At 35.9% G+C, this 21,544-nt stretch overlaps 4 protein-coding genes across 4 annotated transcripts; 2 read left to right on the top strand and 2 right to left on the bottom strand.

Moving 5' to 3' along the window:
- The first annotated feature begins 713 nt into the window (after window positions 1–713).
- On the top strand, window positions 714–2,712 carry K444DRAFT_579367 (HET-domain-containing protein). The gene is made up of 2 exons (XM_024877657.1): window positions 714–789; window positions 945–2,712. The coding sequence occupies exon 2, from the start codon at window positions 948–950 to the stop codon at window positions 2,655–2,657; it is 1,710 nt and encodes a 569-aa protein (XP_024744558.1). The 5' UTR covers window positions 714–789; window positions 945–947; the 3' UTR covers window positions 2,658–2,712.
- A 775-nt stretch (window positions 2,713–3,487) lies between these two features.
- Window positions 3,488–4,331, bottom strand: K444DRAFT_658638 (uncharacterized protein; the record flags this gene model as incomplete). The annotated part of the gene is made up of 2 exons (XM_024886283.1): window positions 3,488–4,084; window positions 4,278–4,331. The coding sequence occupies 2 exons, from the start codon at window positions 4,329–4,331 to the stop codon at window positions 3,488–3,490; spliced, it is 651 nt and encodes a 216-aa protein (XP_024744557.1).
- Window positions 4,332–6,444: 2,113 nt separating this feature from the next.
- K444DRAFT_649508 (histidyl-tRNA synthetase) lies at window positions 6,445–8,338 on the bottom strand (the record flags this gene model as incomplete). The annotated part of the gene is made up of 4 exons (XM_024885575.1): window positions 8,083–8,338; window positions 7,817–8,026; window positions 7,282–7,759; window positions 6,445–7,242 (listed from the first exon to the last, which is right to left on the bottom strand). Exons 2-4 carry the CDS (start codon window positions 7,924–7,926, stop codon window positions 6,445–6,447), a joined length of 1,386 nt encoding a protein of 461 aa, XP_024744556.1. The 5' UTR covers window positions 7,927–8,026; window positions 8,083–8,338.
- Window positions 8,339–9,684: 1,346 nt separating this feature from the next.
- K444DRAFT_606561 (uncharacterized protein) lies at window positions 9,685–10,772 on the top strand. The gene has a single exon (XM_024879016.1). It carries the CDS (start codon window positions 9,793–9,795, stop codon window positions 10,717–10,719), a length of 927 nt encoding a protein of 308 aa, XP_024744555.1. The 5' UTR covers window positions 9,685–9,792; the 3' UTR covers window positions 10,720–10,772.
- Window positions 10,773–21,544: the final 10,772 nt, after the last annotated feature.

The following is a 21,544-nucleotide window of genomic DNA, read 5'->3' as shown; positions in this document are numbered from 1 at the left end:
GCTTTTGCACACTATACACTATTTATGCTTTACTATTTACGCTTTTGATTTGTTGTTTTGCTGTCAAGTCACGTTTTGCGCTCTGGTGTACTTTATGTGGGTTTTTGTCTTGTCGCAGTTTCCCTCCCACACTATGGAGCTTGAATTATTAATAGGGAGGATGGTATCGAAGGTCGTGAGGGAGGCGTAGGGTCTTCGCTACTTGGGTGGACGGTGGCTAGTATTGATATAGCGGGCGTTACGGGCGAGTATAATGACGAAGAAGGAGCCGTTAACTCAGATGGCAAAGCGCCGCGTGTTAGACCTGAGAAAGTATTTGGGGACGGCGTATATGCTGGAGGAGGCTCATTCATGCCCGGGCGGGAGGGGTTTGTGAGAGGAGCTTGAGGTTCTTGGCCCGTTGCTAAGGTGTTTGATCGAGTAAAAGCATTGCTACCCTTGCTTTCGCTGAGATTTCTCTTGCCGGACATATTTGCTCATTCTGGGGCATCAATCCAGCAATCGATGCTTCAGCCGTGGTATATCTTTACGTGTAGAGTTTTCAGATGTTTGTTTGGCGCAGGTGTCTCAAATTCGCTCGGAAGGAATTATGTGAGAACGAGAGAGTGAAAATTGGCGTGTTGGGGATCTACACTAGTCCTATTTGGGGCCTTGCTGACTCGCTTCAAATGCCAACGACCGTTCTATCCTCATATTATGGTCTTCGATTATCTCAAGCTTCTACGGCCATGAAAGATAGAAATGTTCGAATGAGGGTGACGAAAACCGGTTGATTTCGCGTCGAGCGCGGTAAGTAAGCACAACCCTCTATTCCCCCAGCTCCACTGCCCTTGGCGCTACTGACCCTCCCCTCTTCCCCTGAGGTTGTTCATTCTCCGCCTACCCCTGCTCTTCACGTTCGGGGTCTTCCCTTGGATGATTAACTATTGCTAATAATCTGCAAGCAAATGGATTCTTTGTGCTCAATTGCGCTAGCTCAAGCAAGAGTAAGAGGGTCAGCTCTGGTGGGATATAGACGGGAGGTTGCATTTTTGAACGGCTCTCAAAAATGTCGAAAATCTAGGCGGTGGATTTCTTCTATTAGACTTATCAACACTCACACTCTGAAGCTTGAGGAGCCCACCGAGGAGCCTCTACACTATGTCACTCTGTCGCACACTTGGGGAAAAGACGAGGTGACTTTTCAGGACCTGCAGAGTGGCAAAGGTAGGCGGAAGAAGGGCTTCGCCAAAATAGAAGAGACGTGCAGACTGGCACGTCTCCAGAATATTCCATACGCTTGGATTGATACATCTTGTATCGACAAGACGAACAGCACCGAGCTTACCCAGGCCATAAACTCTATGTTCAGGTGGTACGCGGATTCTACAGTGTGCTACGCATATTTTGACGATCTGGCACCCAGCGACAGCGTCCGAGATTACAAGAAGAAAGTGACTATGGAATTCGCATCCTGCCGGTGGTTTACTCGAGGCTGGACGTTGCAGGAGTTGATTGCTCCAAAAAAGATGGAGTTCTATGATCGCGAATGGGGTTGTCGTGGGACCAAGGAAGACTTAAGTGATATTCTTGAGGAGGCAGCCCGGATTGATAGAGAGTTTTTACGTGATAACTCGAGGCTATTCTCTCTTCCCGTGGCAACGAGAATGTCCTGGGCTGCGAAGCGGCAAACCACGCGGGATGAAGACATGGCATATTGTCTCCTAGGGATATTTGACGTTAATATGCCCGCAATTTATGGGGAAGGGACGAAGGCATTCGTCCGCCTCCAGGAGGAGATTGCGAGGCAGACCAACGACTTGACTTTGTTTGCGTGGAGACAGATAGAGGCCACTCCGCAGCAATATCGAGGCATATTGGCCCAATCTCCTGACGAGTTTGCGCATGCCTGGAGCATTGTACCAACCTCAGATCGCCGTTTCAACGAGGAGTTCAGCATGACAAACAAAGGACTCCGAATCAAGGCAGACCCTAGTCAGTCAGGTCGGGGAGACTACTTTCTGGGGCTAGGCTGCTCATATCAGAATGAACCAGATGAACAAATTGGGATATATTTAAAACACCATGGCGCAGGCCTGTACGCTCGTCAGCTGGCACATCTCCTTCCAGTAGACAAAGAGCCCCCGTCTCCTGCTGTAACGACGATCTATATCGACAAGCATCTGAGTCCTACAGCCTCAGAATCCATCGACAAACGAAGACGCCATGGTATCCGTCTCCGCCGCGGCTTCGAAGACGTTCTCGTGACGAATGCACTACCTGCAGACCAATGGGATAGGAAGCACAAAGTTTTTCTTACAGGAAAAGGTCATTCCACCTTTGCAGGCATACTCACTCTGAGAAGTGAGCGGTGGATTGGCGACTTGACAATTATGTGTGCGCTGCTCGTCCAGGGTGCAGTGCCGAAGGTAAAGTTCATTGATGACAGATATGTGGACAGTGTTCTGAAGCAACCACACAACGTTCGAAATCTCCCAGATGATGCCCTGCAGGACGAGAAATTTAATTTGGAGCTGTCTGTGGGTCCAGGGACAGCTTCTGCACAAGAGCCAACATTCTGCGTAGATCTTCTTGAACATCAGAAGCAAGACGATGCGGAACAGCCAGCAAGCACGTGGAGACGGATCATATCTTCGTATCTAAATCCGCAAGCTTAATATTAAATAATATAGATCTTCTTCAACCTTTGTACCTATAAAATATCAGAGGTACCGGACATAAAATTGCAAGGGCGAAAAGAGTCTAGACGAATCCCCTTATTTCCAAGCAAATTTGACATCCGCACGATCCGGAGGCGTGTTCTAGAACGTAGGTGTATTGCAATTCATCTAATATTGTATTTATTTTTATGAGTTTTCCGAGCAAAATTGCGGACTATGGTACTAGCCCTGCAGCGACTTAAACCTTTGCGTATTGAGCCAAATAATGAACGGCTCAGGTTTTCTGTAACGGCATGTTCGCGGCGAGGCCAGATGCAGATAAGTTGTGTGGCTGCTAAGCATGCGAAATCTAGAATTGGCTTGGACTTAAGAATTGTCGTCAAGGTAAAGAGGAATAATTTTGGAAGGGGTTGGGTTGATATTTCTTCTACCAAAATTTTAGGAACCTTGACATAAGGATCATGGGGATATCATTTTGATGTGTCCTTTGTAATGCCGTGTACATTTTTCATTGTGAATAGATTGTGAAAGCCTAGTCGGGCATGCCGAGCCTTTCCTCTAAGTGATGCTGCCTTCAGCCTATAGCAACTTAAGACGTGTAGTTTTGCAGGATCTTGTGAATATCAATCTTATCATTTATCCGTTTAAAACATGAGAGGCCGGTCAAGGCCACTAACAATCTCCTCGATAACGCCTAGGACGTCCAGTCGAACCCCCCATTCACTCACGGCAACATTAAAGAATACTGGCCTTCCTTGCTCCATCGCCGGAAAGTACTTTGATACAAGGAATGACCTATCGTTATTAGAAAGTGATCCAGCGGGATTTTATCGACTAGGTACTTGAAAATTTTCTTGAGAGGATCGTTTCGCAAGGCGAGTAGCATTGAAATTCGCATGTCGTCTTCGTTGACCCAAGAATCCGACCTGTTTGGATATTCCCTCCATACGATTCGGTATTGGGTTGGCGTCTGGCAAGCGGCTGGGTGCGTGTCCCACGCAGTCGAAAACGGTGCTCTTAGGGGATCTCGGGTTGCTTGCTGGCAGAGCCTCGGTGGCTTCCTCGTCGACGACCTCGGCCAAGTCCTGCTGATGACCCTCACCCACAGCTGGCTGCCCGAGCCCTTCCTTCTGTGCTGCAAGCTGCTGCTGCTGCTGCATCGCTATGCCTCCCCCTTCCGTCACCACCACCACCTCACTCTCCCGCTGCTCCCACTCCTCAAGGCCCTGAGCTGGGGCGCCATGTCGACAAACATCTTCCAGCTCTCTGGTCTGCCACCGGTGGTTTCGCTGCGTTCTCGATTCCGGATCTCGTCCTGTGGTGCCTCGACTGAGTGAGGACTTGGCGAGGTTGGTGCGCCGGCGAATGGTGACTTTATTTGCTCCTCTTCCAAAGCCAACCCCAGTTGTTTCTCCAAGATAATACTCTAATATATAATTGATGAAATTTGCAAATAATTATATTAATATCAATTATATTTAAGATAAAATTTAAATATGCCAGATTTTCAAAATCACGAAAAACACAAACAAAATAATTGTAGAATAAGTGTGCGCGATTGACAGGATCTCAGGCCTTATACGAGAGGAACAGACATTACGTGACCGTAAGCCTTACTACTTTTAAATTATGGCCTGAGTATCTGAGGTAAGAAACGGATGTGTTAACCATTTTGTAATAAAGCCCCGTGACTCGTACTAAGGTCATGCTACAGAGGTCGAAACAGCCCACCATATTCTGACTTGTGAGGCTGAATTACTACTATATAAGCTCTTTGACAAGAGGGATCCAAAATCTGCTCCGGCAGGATCTAAAAGGGAGCAGAAACCGATTTACGGGGCAAAATTCGGTAAGGAAACTGTAGCCGGGCACGCAGAAGGCCAAAATGGGTCCTACATTATGATACGCAGGCCCGACTCAAGCGTACTCAGGATGGTCAGGCTCTGCTCAGGCTCTGCTCAGGCTCTGCTCAGGCTCTGCTCAGGCTCTGCTCAGGCTCTGCTCAGGCTCTGCTCAGGCTCTGCTCAGGCTCTGCTCAGGCTCTGCTCAGGCCTGCTCAGGCTTGCTCAGGCTTCCTCAGGCTCTGCTCCGGCATGCTCACCCTCAGCTCAGGTTAAAGCAGCAGTTGCTAACGTCCGCAGACTAAAACGGAACCAGCGAAAGGGAAAATTGATCCTGAGTCTAGGGGTATTAATACTAAGCGAGCTCTTACCGCCTTTCTACCCCGCCATGCCTCACTCCCCTCCTTCCTTACCTTTTCCCTCCTTGTACGACGATTTTCTCCCACAAACGGATTCTAGTGTCTGCTGAAGACGTACCGGTACGGCCACTTGAATAAACTGCTCTTTCGTATTGCTATTGTGCATCTGAGATATTGCTGGCAATTTGAACAGCTCCCATTACTCCCTCAGTGTCAGAATAGCAACATGTAGCAGGCTCGGCAAAAATACCTGAGGCATCGATACCGGTATCGATAGTAGAGGTATTTTTCAGGTATCGCAAGGAATCGATAGTATCGATACCAGAATCGATTCTTACCCCAAAAATTAACTCTTTCTTTTATTATTTAAATTATATAATAATACATTATTAGATAATTCCTTTAATTTCTAGTCTTTCTATTAAAAGAAATACTTACTATTATTAATAAAAGTTAATAATATCTTAAATTTAAAATAGCCCTCGTATTCGGAGAATTAAGCCCCGTATTCGTATTTCTTATCAAGACGCTAAATATATAAGCGAGCCTCACGAAAATCTCAAAAGCTCATTTTTACTTAAAATAGCCGCATTGAGATAAGTTTTGGTCTAAAATATAAGATAAGTAGCTAAATAGAAAGCCTAAATCAAGTAGAATATTTGCGCTACCAAAAGTTTTCTTATAAGAGAAGTGGTTCTAAAGTTAATTGCAATTAAAGGGGGGAATTGGGTTCGGGGAATCGATACCTTACGATTCTGGCATCGATACCGGAAATTAAGGAATTTTTGCCGAGCCTGACATGTAGCAGTAACTTGTGCTCGACCGCGTGGGAAATTCTGCAGACATTCACTGGCACTTGTTCCAGAACCCTCCCAAGCTCTTTTGCCAGCATTTTCGCATCCTCAACACTGATATGAGTCCTAATACTAGGCAATAAACTCCGACCAGAGGACACCCAGCAGCCTTCTGCGTGCCCTTTCCCCGCAGCTCAAATCGACAGATGCTCATCGCAAGATCATTAACATGTTCTGATACCATGAAATATCACGCAATTGCCTCCTTGCCAATACCTTGTAGGCAAAGATTGCAGAACACTGTTCGTAGGTTGATCTCCACTTGCTCGACCTTCGTAAACAACTTTCGCCTGCTTCTCGGAAATAGAAGGAAAAACGTGTGACCTTTAATCTTGGTAACTTTTTGCCCTGTTATCATTAGCTCGCTTGTTGTGATTTCCGATCACGCTCCTTGACAACCTGGTGTAGAATTGTCACTTCACGCTTGACCTCAGCCTATTTCGCCAGATCAAGGTCATTCTCCCACGGCTGTGGCTCATTATTGTCGACCAAGTATGACTCACCTATTATTGTATCGTCAAGAATATTTTGTGAAATGTGTCGACTGGTGGTATTGTCATCGAATTGCCCGGCTTCATCGAGATTGGCGGCCATTGCTGCTTGTGAAGTGAGCCATAAGCAGAGAAATATCATGCAAGTATAAATCTGGAGAACACAGAGCGTATCATCACACCTATCGATAGATATCAGCTTAAACTGTCCGCTCTGGAAGCCAACTCAGAATGCATTCTTATATAAGTAACTTCTTGACCTCTTCAACTAGATCACCTCTGGAGACAAGCTGCCCTCGATCCTTCGAGGCCGTTTCATCGTCACTTTCTCTCAACGTCTTCAACCTGACTTGACCAGCTGCTACTTCGTTCTGACCGAGGATTACGGTAAGGCGTGAACCCTTCGCCGCTATGACCTGCTTATCATATCTTGGCTTCACCTCTGCAGCAAACTCAGCCGATATACCAGCATTCCAGAGTTGGCGAGCCACCGACATGCGTTCGAGCAGAAGTCCGTCTGAATCCTTGCCGCCAAATGCCATGATATATATATCGACCTTGTGTGTTATTTTTTCCTTGGGTCGTGCGTTCAGGATGGTGAAGATGCGGTCCACCCCAAACGATATGCCAACACATGGGATAGGGTTCTTCGCGTACATACCCACCAGAGAGTCGTAGCGCCCTCCTGCGGCAATGCTGCCAACCTGAATGGACTGGCTGTCGCTCTTGCCAGGAACAACGGCGCCATTGCTTCTAGGTGGTTTGATGATGACTTCGAATATCAGACCGGTGTAGTAGTCTAGCCCTCGAGCAAGCGAAAGGTCAAAAGAGACCTTATTAACAGCGTCGAATGCCTCCAGGTAGGAGATAAGAAGACTCATGTCGTCGATGCCCGCCTTCACGTTTTCATTTGCACACAGTCTCGGATCTGACTTGAGAAATCGTAACATCTCGCATATATCACCACTGCGTGTCACGTATTCGCCGATTTGGTCCGCGACCTCGACCGATATGCCTTTCTCACCAACCATCTCTTTCTTGACGTCGGCCCATGTTATCTTGTCTCATTTGTCCACTGCCGAGCTGATGGAGCGTATCTTTTCGTCTGGAACACCTGCAACCGCAAACAAGCCGTCTAGAATCTGTCTGTGATTGACTTTTATAGTTATCTCTAGTTGAAGGGCCTCGAACACCTCAACAATGACGCGAAGTATCTCGGCGTCAGCGATCATGGGGTCGTAGAGGCCCACAATGTCGAAATCGCATTGGTAGAACTCGCGAAGTCTGCCCCGGGCTATCGCTGGCTGGTCTCGCCGGTAGACTTTGGCGATCTGGTAGCGCTTAATCTGGGACACATTGTTCATGGCCAACCAGCGAGCAAATGGAACCGTCAGGTCGAATCGCAAAGAGCACATTTCACCACCTTGGTCGACCAGATCGTACATGAGACGCGCATCCTCGCCGTACTTTTCCACGAGAATGGCTTTGAGCTCGAAGACAGGTGTATCTAGGGAAATGCCGCCGTGGCGTTTTAACACGTCGCTGGCCGTCTGACTGTTAATGAGTTAGACAGAACATTCGAACATGGCCTCCATCTCGTCTCCCACTCACAATACATGGTCACGCAGTATCAGATCTGAGCTCGTCCAGTCACGAGTGCCTTTGGGGGTCTTTAGCTGGGCGCCTGGACGGGCAGGTATCTTGACGTCCTTGGTCGCCATGTTGTTCAATATAAAGCTGTGATAGTTTTTGTTGTGTGCACAAGAGGAGTGTCATCTCTACCATGACTCATTATAGACCAATCACATTTGCGTAAGCGTACTGCAGAGACAGACCGTGAGCTTTGAGGCATTAACAAAAGGTTAGGAGGTACATACTGGTAGTCTCTATGCAGTCCCTAAGCAGTCCCTAAGGCACCAGGGGTTCGGTTCCTGACAGACGATTCGGGGAGATCGAAATTTGATTGCTGTGGTTTGGCTGTTCATCCAGCCAGAAGGTGTCACTCACCAATCACCCACACCCCTTCCCGCTCAACTTGGATTTTGGAGACCTTAACGCTACAAATTCGAAGAATGAACATGATATTCACAATATTTCGAGTATTTCGAGTATTCTCTATAATCTGGAAGGTTTTTAGAATCTTTCAAAGACTTTGAAAAATCGAGAGAGAAAAATTAGTGGGGTAGGCGTGGGCGGGAAGGGGGTTTGAGCGGTTGGTGGGTGACCCCTTCTAATTGGCGGCATCATTGCAACTCGTGCACTGAAACGTTGCGACGTCTTCCTCCTGGACATCCATCGTCACTCTCTCGAATGCCCAATCTTCAACTCTCAGCTCCACGCCTTTCCCAGCAGTACTGTACACCCAAAATTCTGCCGAGTGGCTGACTGTCTGCAGAGTTTCTACCTAAGTTCAAGCATACTTGTAGCGCGCGAAAGGTACTAGGAGCTCAGATGACCTAGCAAAAGCTTCCCACGGGAGCCCTGCAGCTCGCTAGAAAAAGTGACCTTCGTCCACCAACCAACGATTTCCACTTCGCAATATTTCGTCCACACCAATCATTCCGGGGCATCTCTTTCGTGATGAACAATGCTGCAGATGTTTCATCTGACGGGCGATTAATTGGGTTCCAAACGATTCATGCGACATTTGTTTAATATTCGCAGCATGCCCTTGCACCCTTTCGCTTGAAAAGCTGATATGTCTACTCGGCCATCCAGCGCCGTCTGCTTTCAGAGGGAGTCCCGACCCCAGTTCCTAGATTTCTCGCCCGTTGCTCGTTGCTTCATTGGATCCTGTAGGTCCACTTGTTGGCAGAGCTAGTGTACTGTGTAAAGTCACATTTCCTCCGCCTTCCACCGCATCGTCCTGATCCCCAGGTATATGCATCTTGTGGGTGTTGTTTTTAACCGCGCAGGCATACATAAACCATCGCCCACCACCAGCAACTTGGTGAAGTGCACCAACATGTGACTTCAAGCTCGCCCCGGGCGTGCTTTGCTAATGTTCTCAGAGCAGAGTTGCATGCAACTCATGTATAAGGGCCCGCACCCGACCTTAGTAGGTTTTGTGTCTGCCGCATTTTTTTTGTGTTTTCTCGAGATCTTGGCATCTAACGCGACTGTCTTAATCGCTCAATTGAATTCCTCTGCTTTTTTTTGTACCATTTCCCCACATGAGTTTCACCGGACAAAACAGGCGGGCCTGGGCGAATTACGGTTCCTCATACACAAACCAAGACTTGCTTCCTGAGGACCTTTACTATGGCAATCTCCCAAAAGTATCTGCTGCTGGTCAGCTAGGAAAACGTATGAGGAGCAATTCAGATGAGGACTCCATTTTACGAATGTCGCAAGTCCAGGCCTGGCTAAAGGATCAGGCGACTGTAGAAGACTTTGAAAAGATATGGCGGATTTTCTTAGGTATGCCCATATCCAAGGTCTTGAATTCTCCACTATAGTGGTACATTTTTGCTCTTCCCACTCACACTGACTCCACGGCAGATTCCACAGCCTCATCATCTACTCATGCCTATGGAGGCACGGATCCGTCGTATCAAGGAAATCCACATCTCAAAGCCATTGACCCAATGGCCAATGATCCGGCCCAGTCCTCGATTTCAGCGGACTCGGTATTTACCCCTGGATTGGGTTTATCAGGAGCCTTCGGCCAAAACCAGAATTGTATTGACCCAACGAGCTTCACTATGGATTACGATATGAACTCATCCGCTGGACAAACATCCACCCTCTCTATGGTGTCGCCAAGTGAACCCTTCTACTCAGATCCCCCATCTCGGCCTAGAGCCCCTTTACGTTCGGAACCTTCCGATAATAATGCTGTTGCAAGGGCAACCTTGATGCTTAGACCATCATCCGTCAGGAGCAAGCAGGACAGAACTCGCGACTCGGTACAGTCCACCAGCTCGTACAGCCCGATGAATTCGGATATGAGCACGAAGTGGAGCTCAAAGTGTTCTTCCACTTCATCGTTTGGAGGCCAGTCAGTTTCGTCGTTCAGAAAGCCTTCCCAGAAGCCGATGCATTTGTCGGTAAAGAAACCCCATAGTCGCTCATCCTCCATTAGCCGAGCCTCCAACTCTATCCCATCTTCTGACATCCCATGTACCGACCCTGACTGCTCAAAAACATTTACAAGGGACCCAGACCGCAAAAGGCACGAGTCTTCATTCCATAAGAACAAGGTCGGGTACACCTGTCTTCTACACACGTGCGCAGCATCTTGCCCGGAGCCCTGCACGGACAAAATCCATAAGTCGTCGTACTATAATGCTCGACCCGACAAGATGAAAGAGCATCTCGAAAAGGTGCACGGTTGGAGACTCAAGCAGAGCGAGATCCCAGAGGAGTTTCGGCACTCCTATGAGTGGCAGCAAAGGGGCTGGGTATGCAGCTACTGTTGGGAGGATATAGGGAGCTGGCACGATGATCGCGATAAGATTGCTGCGCATCATCGGATTTGTAGGCAGGGTTGCAGGCTTTGCTCAAGAGAATGAGTGTTGAGGTAGGAATAGATGAAGCGAGGGAGGGCGAAGATATGGAGAAGGGGTGGTCTCTACTTGGTGGCCAAGAGGATCAGAGATTTTTTTAGATGAGATGAATATCACAACTTGAGCTGGTTCTCATACCTCGCAGCGTACTTGATTTCTCAGGACTAGTTCAGGCTCTGCTCAGGTTTGCTCAGGCTCGGCACAGGTAAAAGCGGCCGCTGCTCACATCAGAGATTGAAACGGAAGCGGCGAAGATGGGATTAGAGTCTTACTTTCCTGGTAATCCGACACGAAAACTTCTCAACTTCGCTTTAAACGCGGTTAGTCAGCGTCGCCGCTCTGCTCAGGCGCTACTTACCCTCGCCTTACCCTCTGCTCAGGTTGCTTAGTCACGTTCTTGCTCTCCCTTCTAGTAACTAGTTATAACCTGCTTACTATTTGGTTCTGCCGCGTGAAAGTTATTAACTCTATACGAATATATTTAAGGGAGCAAAGTCGGCTCCTAGGGAGCCCAAATAGGATCTCCCTAAAATATATATTTCTTAATCTCTCTAAGCAAGTTCTTCTCACATAGCGTGGCCCTGGCTCTTTTCTATAGAAAATATTGCCCTTATATTACTCTCTTCCTTCTTCTTACTAGACTTACTTACCTTCAAATTTGCTTATTTATTATTTACTCGCTTTATTTTATTATTTAGCTATTTTAATTAATAGAGATGAGTTAGCTAAAGAACTTCAAAGGGAACTTTAAAGGGTTCTTAAAAGAACTTAATAAAAAGAATTCGAGAAAAATAAAAAATAAATTAATAGCTTTAAAATTAACTCATTTTCTAAATAAGACTTAATATACTTATATAAAGCAAATAGCTAATTAATATTAATGAGTTATATTTTCTTAATTATATATAGCTTTTAATTAATTAAAGAAAAGTTTAATATAAGTATTAATTTTAATTTTAAGTTACTAAAAGAATTCAGATAATTAAAATAAGCTTTCTTTTTTATATTAAATAAATATATTATAAAATAATTAGTTCTTAATATATTAATTAATATTACTTTTAAATAATTAAAAGAAATTTAATAAAATAATATTAAAAAGAAATATTAAAAAGAAATATTTAATAATTATTTCAAATCATATATTTTTTTATATAGTTTATAAAATCTCTAGCTTTAGTATAATTCTAAATATATAAATTCAAAATTCAAAATTAAAGTTATTTATTTTTATTGGTTTACTAGTAATATATAGTACCGTTATATAGGTATAGAAATACTAGTTATATTAGTTAGTAAAGTTATTATTTAGAAGTAAGGATTATAGTATTATAATATTAATATATAATTCCTAAATCTGCTAAGCCTAAAGGGGTCTAGTCTACTAGTCAAGTTACTAATAGAATACAAGGTTATATAACTATATCCTGTATCCCATATCCTATATCCCGTAACTATATATATAATATGCAAGGTTACATAACTATATCCCGTATTTCATATCCTATTACCCATATCCCATTATCTATATTCCGTATCCCATATCCCATAACTATACACGTAACTCCTAAAGAAATAGCTATACTAATACTAGAAACTCTCTAAAAACACGAAAAATAATATCTCCCTCCAATTACATACAAATTCCCTAATCCGGCCTAGTGCCAGATTTCCCAAATACTCTATATATTCATATTATTTCTGAGGTTTTAGTTATATACTAAAGGCTATAGCCTTTTATATATAACTTTCTCTCTTATAATATCCTTCTATCCCATATATTTATTTCCCGCCCTATTTATACTTAACCCATTCCTCTATATCTAATTATATAGTATTTATATTAATTAGGTATTTAAGGGCATTTATTAGCTTTAATTTTATTATGGAATTAGCAGAATTCGATTTTCCCTTAATCTATTTAATTTCTGTAATCTCTTATTATTTATATACCTAGTAAAGGCATATTATATTAATTATTAGATACTTTTCTTAAGTAGTTCCTAATTTAATAAGGCATTTATATAACAACTTCAAATTTATATAAACTATTAGTAGTAATTCTATTTCTAGTACTCTATTAATTATAAATTTAACTAAAGCACCTATATTAAAGCTATAAGCTATATTATAGAGTTCCGAAGCTAGAACGCTTCTAGTAACTCTCTTATATTTAGTAAAGAACTAGTAAATAATATTAGTATATCTAGTTCCGTTTACTAGAACTAGAATATATCTAATTTAGGAAAAGAGATCTCTATTATTTATAAATAAAATATTCGTAAAAATAATTAAATATAAGAACTTCTTTACTAGCTTTACGAATCTCAATCCTCTAGTAATATTCTTAATTTGCTATTAAATACACTTATTAAGTGCCTTTATATTAGTTTCTGAGAATTTAATAGCTTAAGTAATAATTAATAAGTTATATAAAGCTTCTAGTTAATAGACTAATATAATATATACTTCTCTAGTATATTAGGTAATATATTAGTTCTTAATAAAGAAATCTTAATAAATAGTACTTCTACTACTTATAGTAATAATATTTTTTATAGAAATAGTTCGGAGGTTTTTATACTAATATTCCTATATAAAAGTAATTCTAGTAATATTTATATAGATAATATCTCTATTAAACTTGAAATTATAATTAATAATAAAGCATTTATATTTCTTAGCTAAGAACTTAGCCTCTTAAAGCTTTAGTTACTCTATTTTTACAAAATTATTAGTTCTAATAAATAAGGTATTATTAGTTTAAAGGCTAATAATTCTAAAGAATTACTTGCTATAGAGAAGGCAAGAATTATAAGTTAACTATTTTATAGAAAGCTCATTAATATAATAGAAATAATAAGTTTTAAACTAGTAGTTTCTAGTTTCTAATATATTATATAGTAGTTTTATAACCTTTAGAATCAAATTATTATTTAGATTTAGCTCTCTAGTAAGCTTGCAAGATAAGTTAATATAAAAATTATAGTTAAATAAGATTATTAATTAGATATAAGCTTATAAGATATTACGTAAATATAGTTTCGTAATATCTATTATTATAATAGTAATACTAAGAATAATTCTCTAGCTAATATATTAAATAATAGGTAATTATATTAATATTATATATTTCTTATTATTATTATAAGCCTAGATAACTAGTCTCGATTTCTTAAGCTCTCTCTCTATATTCTTATTCTTAATCTTATTAATAAACCGGAAGTTAAAAATATATATTTCCTTTAGTACTTAAGATCTAGAAATAACCTTAAATATACTTTTTTCTAGGAAGCTAATAATTTTAACTTAATAGAAGTTCTTATATAGGTTATTATCTTATAAGAATACTATAATATCCGGATTCTTGCAAAAATATTCTCTACTATACTTTAGTGAAATAGCGGAAATAGTAAGAGAAATCATACCTATATTACCTTTAGCCTTACTATAAAGTTCGGGAATAAATTCAGATTCGGGGCTATTAGTAATAACCTTAATATCCCCTATATAAAAGGGCTTTATAAAGGTTAAGTAAAAGGTAATATTACTATATAATAAAGCTAGTATATAGTTCTCCCTATTAATAGCTACTAGCTTATATAGCTTATTCTAATTACTAAATTAACCGGTATTTCCTTTATATTATATAAGAATATCCGAATTTAAAAAAAATTCGTAAATATTAGTAATACTAGAACTATTTCGGGTATTTAGGGCATTTATAATCTAGTATCTAGCTTAAAGCTTCTGAATTTCTATTATTACCTTCTTAAATATTACTAATTACTATAATATAATTAGTAATAAGGTATTATATTTAATTATTCGAAATAAAATACTATAAACTAAAAGAATTAGAATAATACTATCGAGTCTAGCGGAATTATTAATAGCCTTAAAAGCTATTTAGAGTATAATATCCTTATTAATTCTATTAATTTTAGTTATAATAATAAGGTAAATATATTAAATTAGGCTATAGTAATATTCTATAATTCTAATAGAACTATAAACTTCTATAGAAATAATTATAACCTTAGTTCTTATAGTATTTATAAGCTAAGTAAACTTCTTACTAGTAAACTACTTTCTGGTATCTACTATAATCTAATTAGAAGGGCCTAAATAAGTATTAATTTAATACTACTTTAGGATATCTCAAATATATAATATACTAATATTTTAAAGCTATTAGCCGGCTTAATATCTAGTACCTTTATTAAATAATATAGAGTATAGGCTTACCGGAAATATAGAAAATATTAATAATAATAAAGTAATTAAAGCTAATATTATCTCTTAGATTAAACTTAAATTATTCTAGTAATTATCCAAATTTCTAGTATTACTTATAATACTTTATAAAATACTTAAAGGCTTTTATATTAATATTATAGCCTATTTATTCTAGTATATTTTAAAGTTTACTAATAAATAAATAACTAAAATAGTAATATAAATATTATAATTTAATCTCTATAAGAAAGCAGAAATTATAAGTAAAGAATTCGGAAATAAAGCTTTATAGAATAATATTTCAAAGCAAAAAAAAGTATCTAAAACATTATACTATAGATATAAAGCATCTATTAGAAATAATAAAATAATTAGTAAAATTATTAAAGTAGACTTCTAGCTTATCTATATTAGCTAAGCTAAGTAAAAATAAAGTTTTTATAAGTATAATATGGAATTATACTTATCTAATTAGTATTCTTACTATTATAGATCTAATACTAAACTAGATATTAACTTAACCTTTAGTAATTTTATTAAGTTAAATACTATTATTAGTTTACTATAAAGCTTGGAATTAGTTAGAACTAGTAGTTGAGAATCTAGAGGCTCCGGTATTAATTATAATTCCATAAAAGTAATAAGTATTATATCTTAATATATTATTAATTATAAATATCTAGATATCTTCTATTTATTTAATAGACTCTAAAATATAGTTTTTGCCTATTATCTAGTATATAAGGGAAAAGAATATAAGATTATTTATAAAAATATTAGTTATAGAAATAATAGAAGCGGGAGCTATAGAAGTAGCTAGAAAACTTTTAATAGAAGTAAAATAGAAATTAGAATAATATTTCTCTTCTTTATCTATTTCTGCTAGTAAGGCTTTAAAAGTATTACCTACTAGTTTATTCTTATTATTCTTATTATTCTCTTCTTCTTTAAATTTAGTAATATACTATATATAAGTATTACTAAAGCATTTATTAAAGTTATAGGTATTTCGGAATCTAAATTAGTAAATATTTCTATTCTTAAATTAAGCCTTCTTAGCCTCTTATTTCTCTAATATATATTTCTATAAGTAGTATTCGGGTTTCTTATATATAAAATACAACTTCAGAATATAATTATTATAATTACGGAACTTGAAGTAGTTATTACAGGTTCCGAAGTTATAGCTAGGTTTATATTAATAATTTCTGAATAGATAATAATTTAGAGGGTTTTAAGAATAGTATTATTAATTAGTAAAATAGGTTTTAGTAGTAATTTATTACTTCTTCTTATAGGTAGTAATAAATAATTAGAGCTTATTAATAAACTAGCTAAGATTATTAGAAAAGTTCAAGACTATATATTAGTATACTAATAAGCCTTAATAAGAGATAATAACCTTATTATATAAGAATTCAGTATTTTATAAGGCAATAGTAAGGCTATATTATAATTTATATAAGTTATTAATTAGTATTTAGACAAGCTCAAATATTATCTTTTTAGGGTTCTTTATTATTATAGTTACTAAGGTAATAGTATTCTATTTATCTAAATTTCAATAATAGAAACCGGAGCCTTTAAAGAAGCTATAGATATTTATATAGGCCTCTTTATATATATAACTCGAGAGCTAGTTATTATAGAAGTAGTCTTATACTAGTTCTTTTAATATAATAGGAAAAGCTCTTACTAGTATCTTTTCTAGAAGCTCTATATATTAATAGATATTAAAGAAGATAGTAAGTTTATAATTAAAACTACTATTAGTTCTATTATATTTCTATACTTTAAAGTATATCTTTACTATTTTCCTAATAAGCTTTCTAGTAGAAATAGTAAGTACTAATTAATAATAGTTCGGGTTTAATAGTAAAAATAGAAGTAGTAAATAGCCTTAATTTAGAAAAAATAGATAAATAGTTTAATTTCTTAACTGAGATTATCTAGTTCCCTTATATCTAGTTCTATTTAGAGTAAGATAAACTAATATAATAGGTTCCTAAAGAAGATCTATTTTAATTAGATTATTATTAATAATATTAGCTTTATTCTATATATTCTTTATCTCTTCTTAGGTAAGATTAATAAAAAATTACGTAATAGTAAGGTTTCTATAGTTCTATTTAATATAAATACTATTATAGTAAAGTTGGGTTTAAAGATTTTATATAAGTATATAGCTAATTAGATTATATATTATATTATTAAAGTTTTTAAAGTTATTCTGAAATAGATTCTATAGATTATTATTACTCTTCTTATATAAAATATACTAATATATTTTAGTAGTTATATATTCCTGAAGTTTAGCCTTTATTATAGTTACCGGATTAATACTATTCTCCTATTTCTTAATTAGTTCCTTTCCCTTATTAGCGTTTATACTAAACTAAGTTTAGGTTCTCCCTAGTATATATATATAGTTTGTAGCAGGAGGGGTTTAAAGGTAAGGTAGTTTATAGTAGGTTTATAGAAAGGGTTTAGTAGTAAAGGTATTTAGATACCTGGTTCAGATATCTAGTTCAGATACTAGATATCTAGCTCAAATATCTGATTAAGATACTAGATACCTAATTTAGATACCAGATGCCTGGTTCAGATATTAGATGCCCCAGATATCTAGAGGTATTATAGGTATTAAAGTAAATATTTCGTCCTTAAATATTTCGTCCGTAATAAGAAATTTAGGAAGTAAAATATTATAATTTCAGAAGGATCTAAAACTTAAAGAACTCAATTTAATAATAAAATCAAAGTAGTAGTTAAAGAGCTTTAAGGGCATATATAGGGCATATATTCCAGAGAGAGGGTCCTATAAATATAGATATTATATAAGTAGAAAAGATAATTTCTAAGAAAATAGTTTTAGGGCTAAAAGAAATTAGTTTTAAAGGATAATAGAAGTTAAATAAATAAATAGTTAAATAGCTAACTACTTATTAATTAGTAAGAGCTAGATATCTTCTTTATAGGCTACCGAATACTTTTATAAAGTTAATAAATAGTTCCCTTCTTTAATATAGAATAGACTAGATTTGTTTTAGGCTACTAAATACTTTTAGAACTAATCTAAAATCTTCTCTAATCTATATATATAAACTAATTAGTATTAGTTTACTAGTAATATATAGTACTATTATATAGATATAGAAATACTAGTTATATTAATTAGTAAAATTATTATTTAGAAGTAAGAATTATAGTATTATAATATTAATATATAATCCCTAAATCTACTAAGCCTAAAGAAGTCTAGTTTACTAGTTAAGTTACTAATAGAATATAAGATTATATAATTATATTCTATATTTCATATTCTATTACTTATATCCTATATTATAATAGGTATATATAATAGTATATAAATAGGTATTAAATATTATAGATCTAGTTTCCTATTTTAGATATAGCTTATAATCGGAATTATATAGATTATATAGGATTTCCTAATTAAGTAAAAGGCTTTATATATCTAGCTAAGTACTAGGAAATATATAGGAAGATACTTCTAGCTTTAGAAGGGGCATTAATTAGTCTCTTATTAAAATTAATTCTTGGAATTAGTTATACTTGCAAGCATTACTCTATAGCTTACTTACCTTAACTACTTATATATTACCCTGCTATTATATATCTTATATTCTAATTAATCTAACCTTTAGAAAGCAGTTCGTTATAAGATAGTTAAGCTATTAATAGATAAAACTACTAATAGCTAGAATATTAACTAGAAGAAGTGCCTCTACTATTACTAGGGCAATTTAGTCGGGTATCTAGAGGAGTGCCTAGTTAGCTACTCTAGCTACTACCTAATTAGGAAAAAGAAATAGAACTCAGATATCTCTAGAACTAGCTAGTAAAATAATAATAATAGAAAAGCTAGCGGCGGCTCATTATTATATTATTAAGTTAGAAGCAGAGATATAATAGAGGAAGGATCTAAAGGATTTGAAAGCTTAGATTTGCTATCTTAAGAATATTTGGGCACCTATTATAGAACCTATTATACTACTAGTAATATATTTGGTTTATAGAACTCTAAAAACCCGAGAATTACTAACCTATAAAAAGAAGAGTATTAAGGAAGCCCAGAACTTCTTTTACTAGGCAGAGCTAAAATAGTATAAAAACGGCGGAATTATCTGGGCTATAGATATAGTAAAGGTTATATATTATACTTTCTGCTTTAAGAATATAGCCAGAAATATCTGGAAATATAGGGAGTAATTAGTAGGTATTAATATTATAGATTAGAAGACCTTTATTAAGTTTATAAAAGATTCTATCTTAGATCCGGAAAACTATAGTAATAATACCCTTACTAAGTTTAAGAATATAAAATAATAGCCAGATTAGAGTATTTAAAGCTTTATATTCTACTTAAATAGCCTATTAAATAACTTGGGATATACGGGTTTACTATAAAAGCGGGACGACTTATTTAGTAGCTTAAGGCAGGAGATTCGGAATAAAATTAATTACTAAAGAAATACTCTATAAGAAAGAAAGAAGCTTATTTCTGCGGCTATAAAAGTCGAGAATAACTTAAACTAGTCTACTTAATAGAAATATAATAATAAGCTAATAAATTAATAAAAGAAAGGAAATTAGAGAAAAAAGAGAGAAAATAATAAAGGAAAACAGAAAAGAAGTATATTTCCGTTATAAGATTTATATAACCGGAATAGCAAAAGTATAATAATAGAGTCTAATATAGTACTTGTATTAGAATCTATAAAACCGGATATAACTTGCTTTACTTACTAAAAAAAGAATTACTATACTACTATCTGCCTAAATCGGAGAAAACCGATTTACTATAACTATAATAAGTCTAGCTATAAGATATATAAGTGCCTAGAACTAAAGAAGCCGGGAAACGGGCGCGCCCTATAGTAGTTACGCTTATTTATACTATAGAGAATAAGGTCTCTAAAATAAGAATAGTAATTAAGGTTATTATTAAAATAAAGAAAGGTAAATAAAGGATTAGAGTATTAGTTAACTCGGATATAGAAGCTAATTATATAAAGAGGAGATTAGCCTTAAATATAAATATTCCATTAATATTAAAAGTAATTCTCTTATTCTTACTAGAGAAAAAAAGAATTTATTTATATAGAGATTATATTTTTAGGGTTACTATCGAGAATATACTAAAGAACTAAAGAAAGGCTAATATATACTTTATATTATATAATTTCGATCTAAACTATATTAATATAATACTTGAATTTCTATAGCTCTACTAGGTTAACTCCCTAATTTCCTTTAGGAAAGCAATATAGAGATATTAGATTTAACTATAGAAAATTAAAGTTCTAAATACTAGGAAGTTTACTAAAGTAATAAAGTATAAGATATATGTTTTTCTATTAACCGCCTATTCTATAATAAATAGCTAAAAGGTTATTACTATTACTATAAATAGGATAGCTATACTTCTCAGAAAGTATTAAAACCTTCTCTAAATATTCTCTATAAAGGCTATAGGTATACTGCCCGACTACTATATAATAAAGTATTATATAGATCTGAAACTAGAATTCTAACTACTATATAGTTCTATATATACTTTATTAGAAAGAAAGCTTAAAGTCTTTCAGAAATATCTTAATACTAGCTTAAAGAAAAAATAAATCCATTATTTTACTAGTTTAGCTAGTACTCTAATTATATTTGTTCTAAAGAAAGAAGGCGGCCTATATCTATATATTAACTACCAGAATCTAAATAGAATTACTATTAAGAATCGAATACTATTACTACTTATTAGTAAGATAATAGATAGGCTTTATAGAGCAAAGATATATATAAAGCTAGACTTAAAGAATACTTACTATTAGTTACAAATATAGAAAGGTAATAAGTAGAAAATAATATTCCGAATATACTATAAATATTTTAAGTACTATATTATATTCTTTAGACTATTTAATATTCCGGTAATATTTCAGGTATATATTAATTATATACTAGTAGGCCTTATAAATATTATTTATATAATCTATCTAGATAATATTTTAATTTATTTAAAGAATCTAGAATAGTATATAATAGTAGTTTAATATATACTCGAGTAGTTATAATAATACTAGCTCTTTATAAATTTAGTAAAATGCGAGTTTAATATAGAGAAAGTAAAGTTTCTAGGATTTATAATTAGCCTAGATAATATAGAAATAGAGGCTAGCCGGGTTATAGCTATTAGGAAATAGCCGGCTCTAAAAAATAATATCCGAGAAGTTCAAGTATTTCTGGGTTTTACTAACTTTTACTAGAGGTTTATTTATAAATACTTTAGAATAGCGAAAGGATTAACTAATTTACTAAAAACTAGCGGAAAACTACTATATTAGTTTAGTTAGACGAATAAGGCAGATAAGGCTTTTAGGGAGCTACAAATTATATTTATAATAGTACTAATTCTTTATTATTTTAATCTAGCCTTAAAGATTTATATAGAAACAGATACTTTAGGATTTATAATTACAGGTATAATTTCCTAGCTTTTTAGTAAGGAGGCAAAAGCCAGATAATACTCTATTACTTTCTATTTAAAAAAGATAACTATAATTAAAAGCAG

Source organism: Hyaloscypha bicolor (genome assembly GCF_002865645.1).
Source record: "Hyaloscypha bicolor E unplaced genomic scaffold K444scaffold_10, whole genome shotgun sequence".
Classification (NCBI taxonomy): Eukaryota; Fungi; Ascomycota; class Leotiomycetes; order Helotiales; family Hyaloscyphaceae; genus Hyaloscypha; species Hyaloscypha bicolor.
This window is presented reverse-complemented; position numbering and strand designations above follow the sequence as displayed.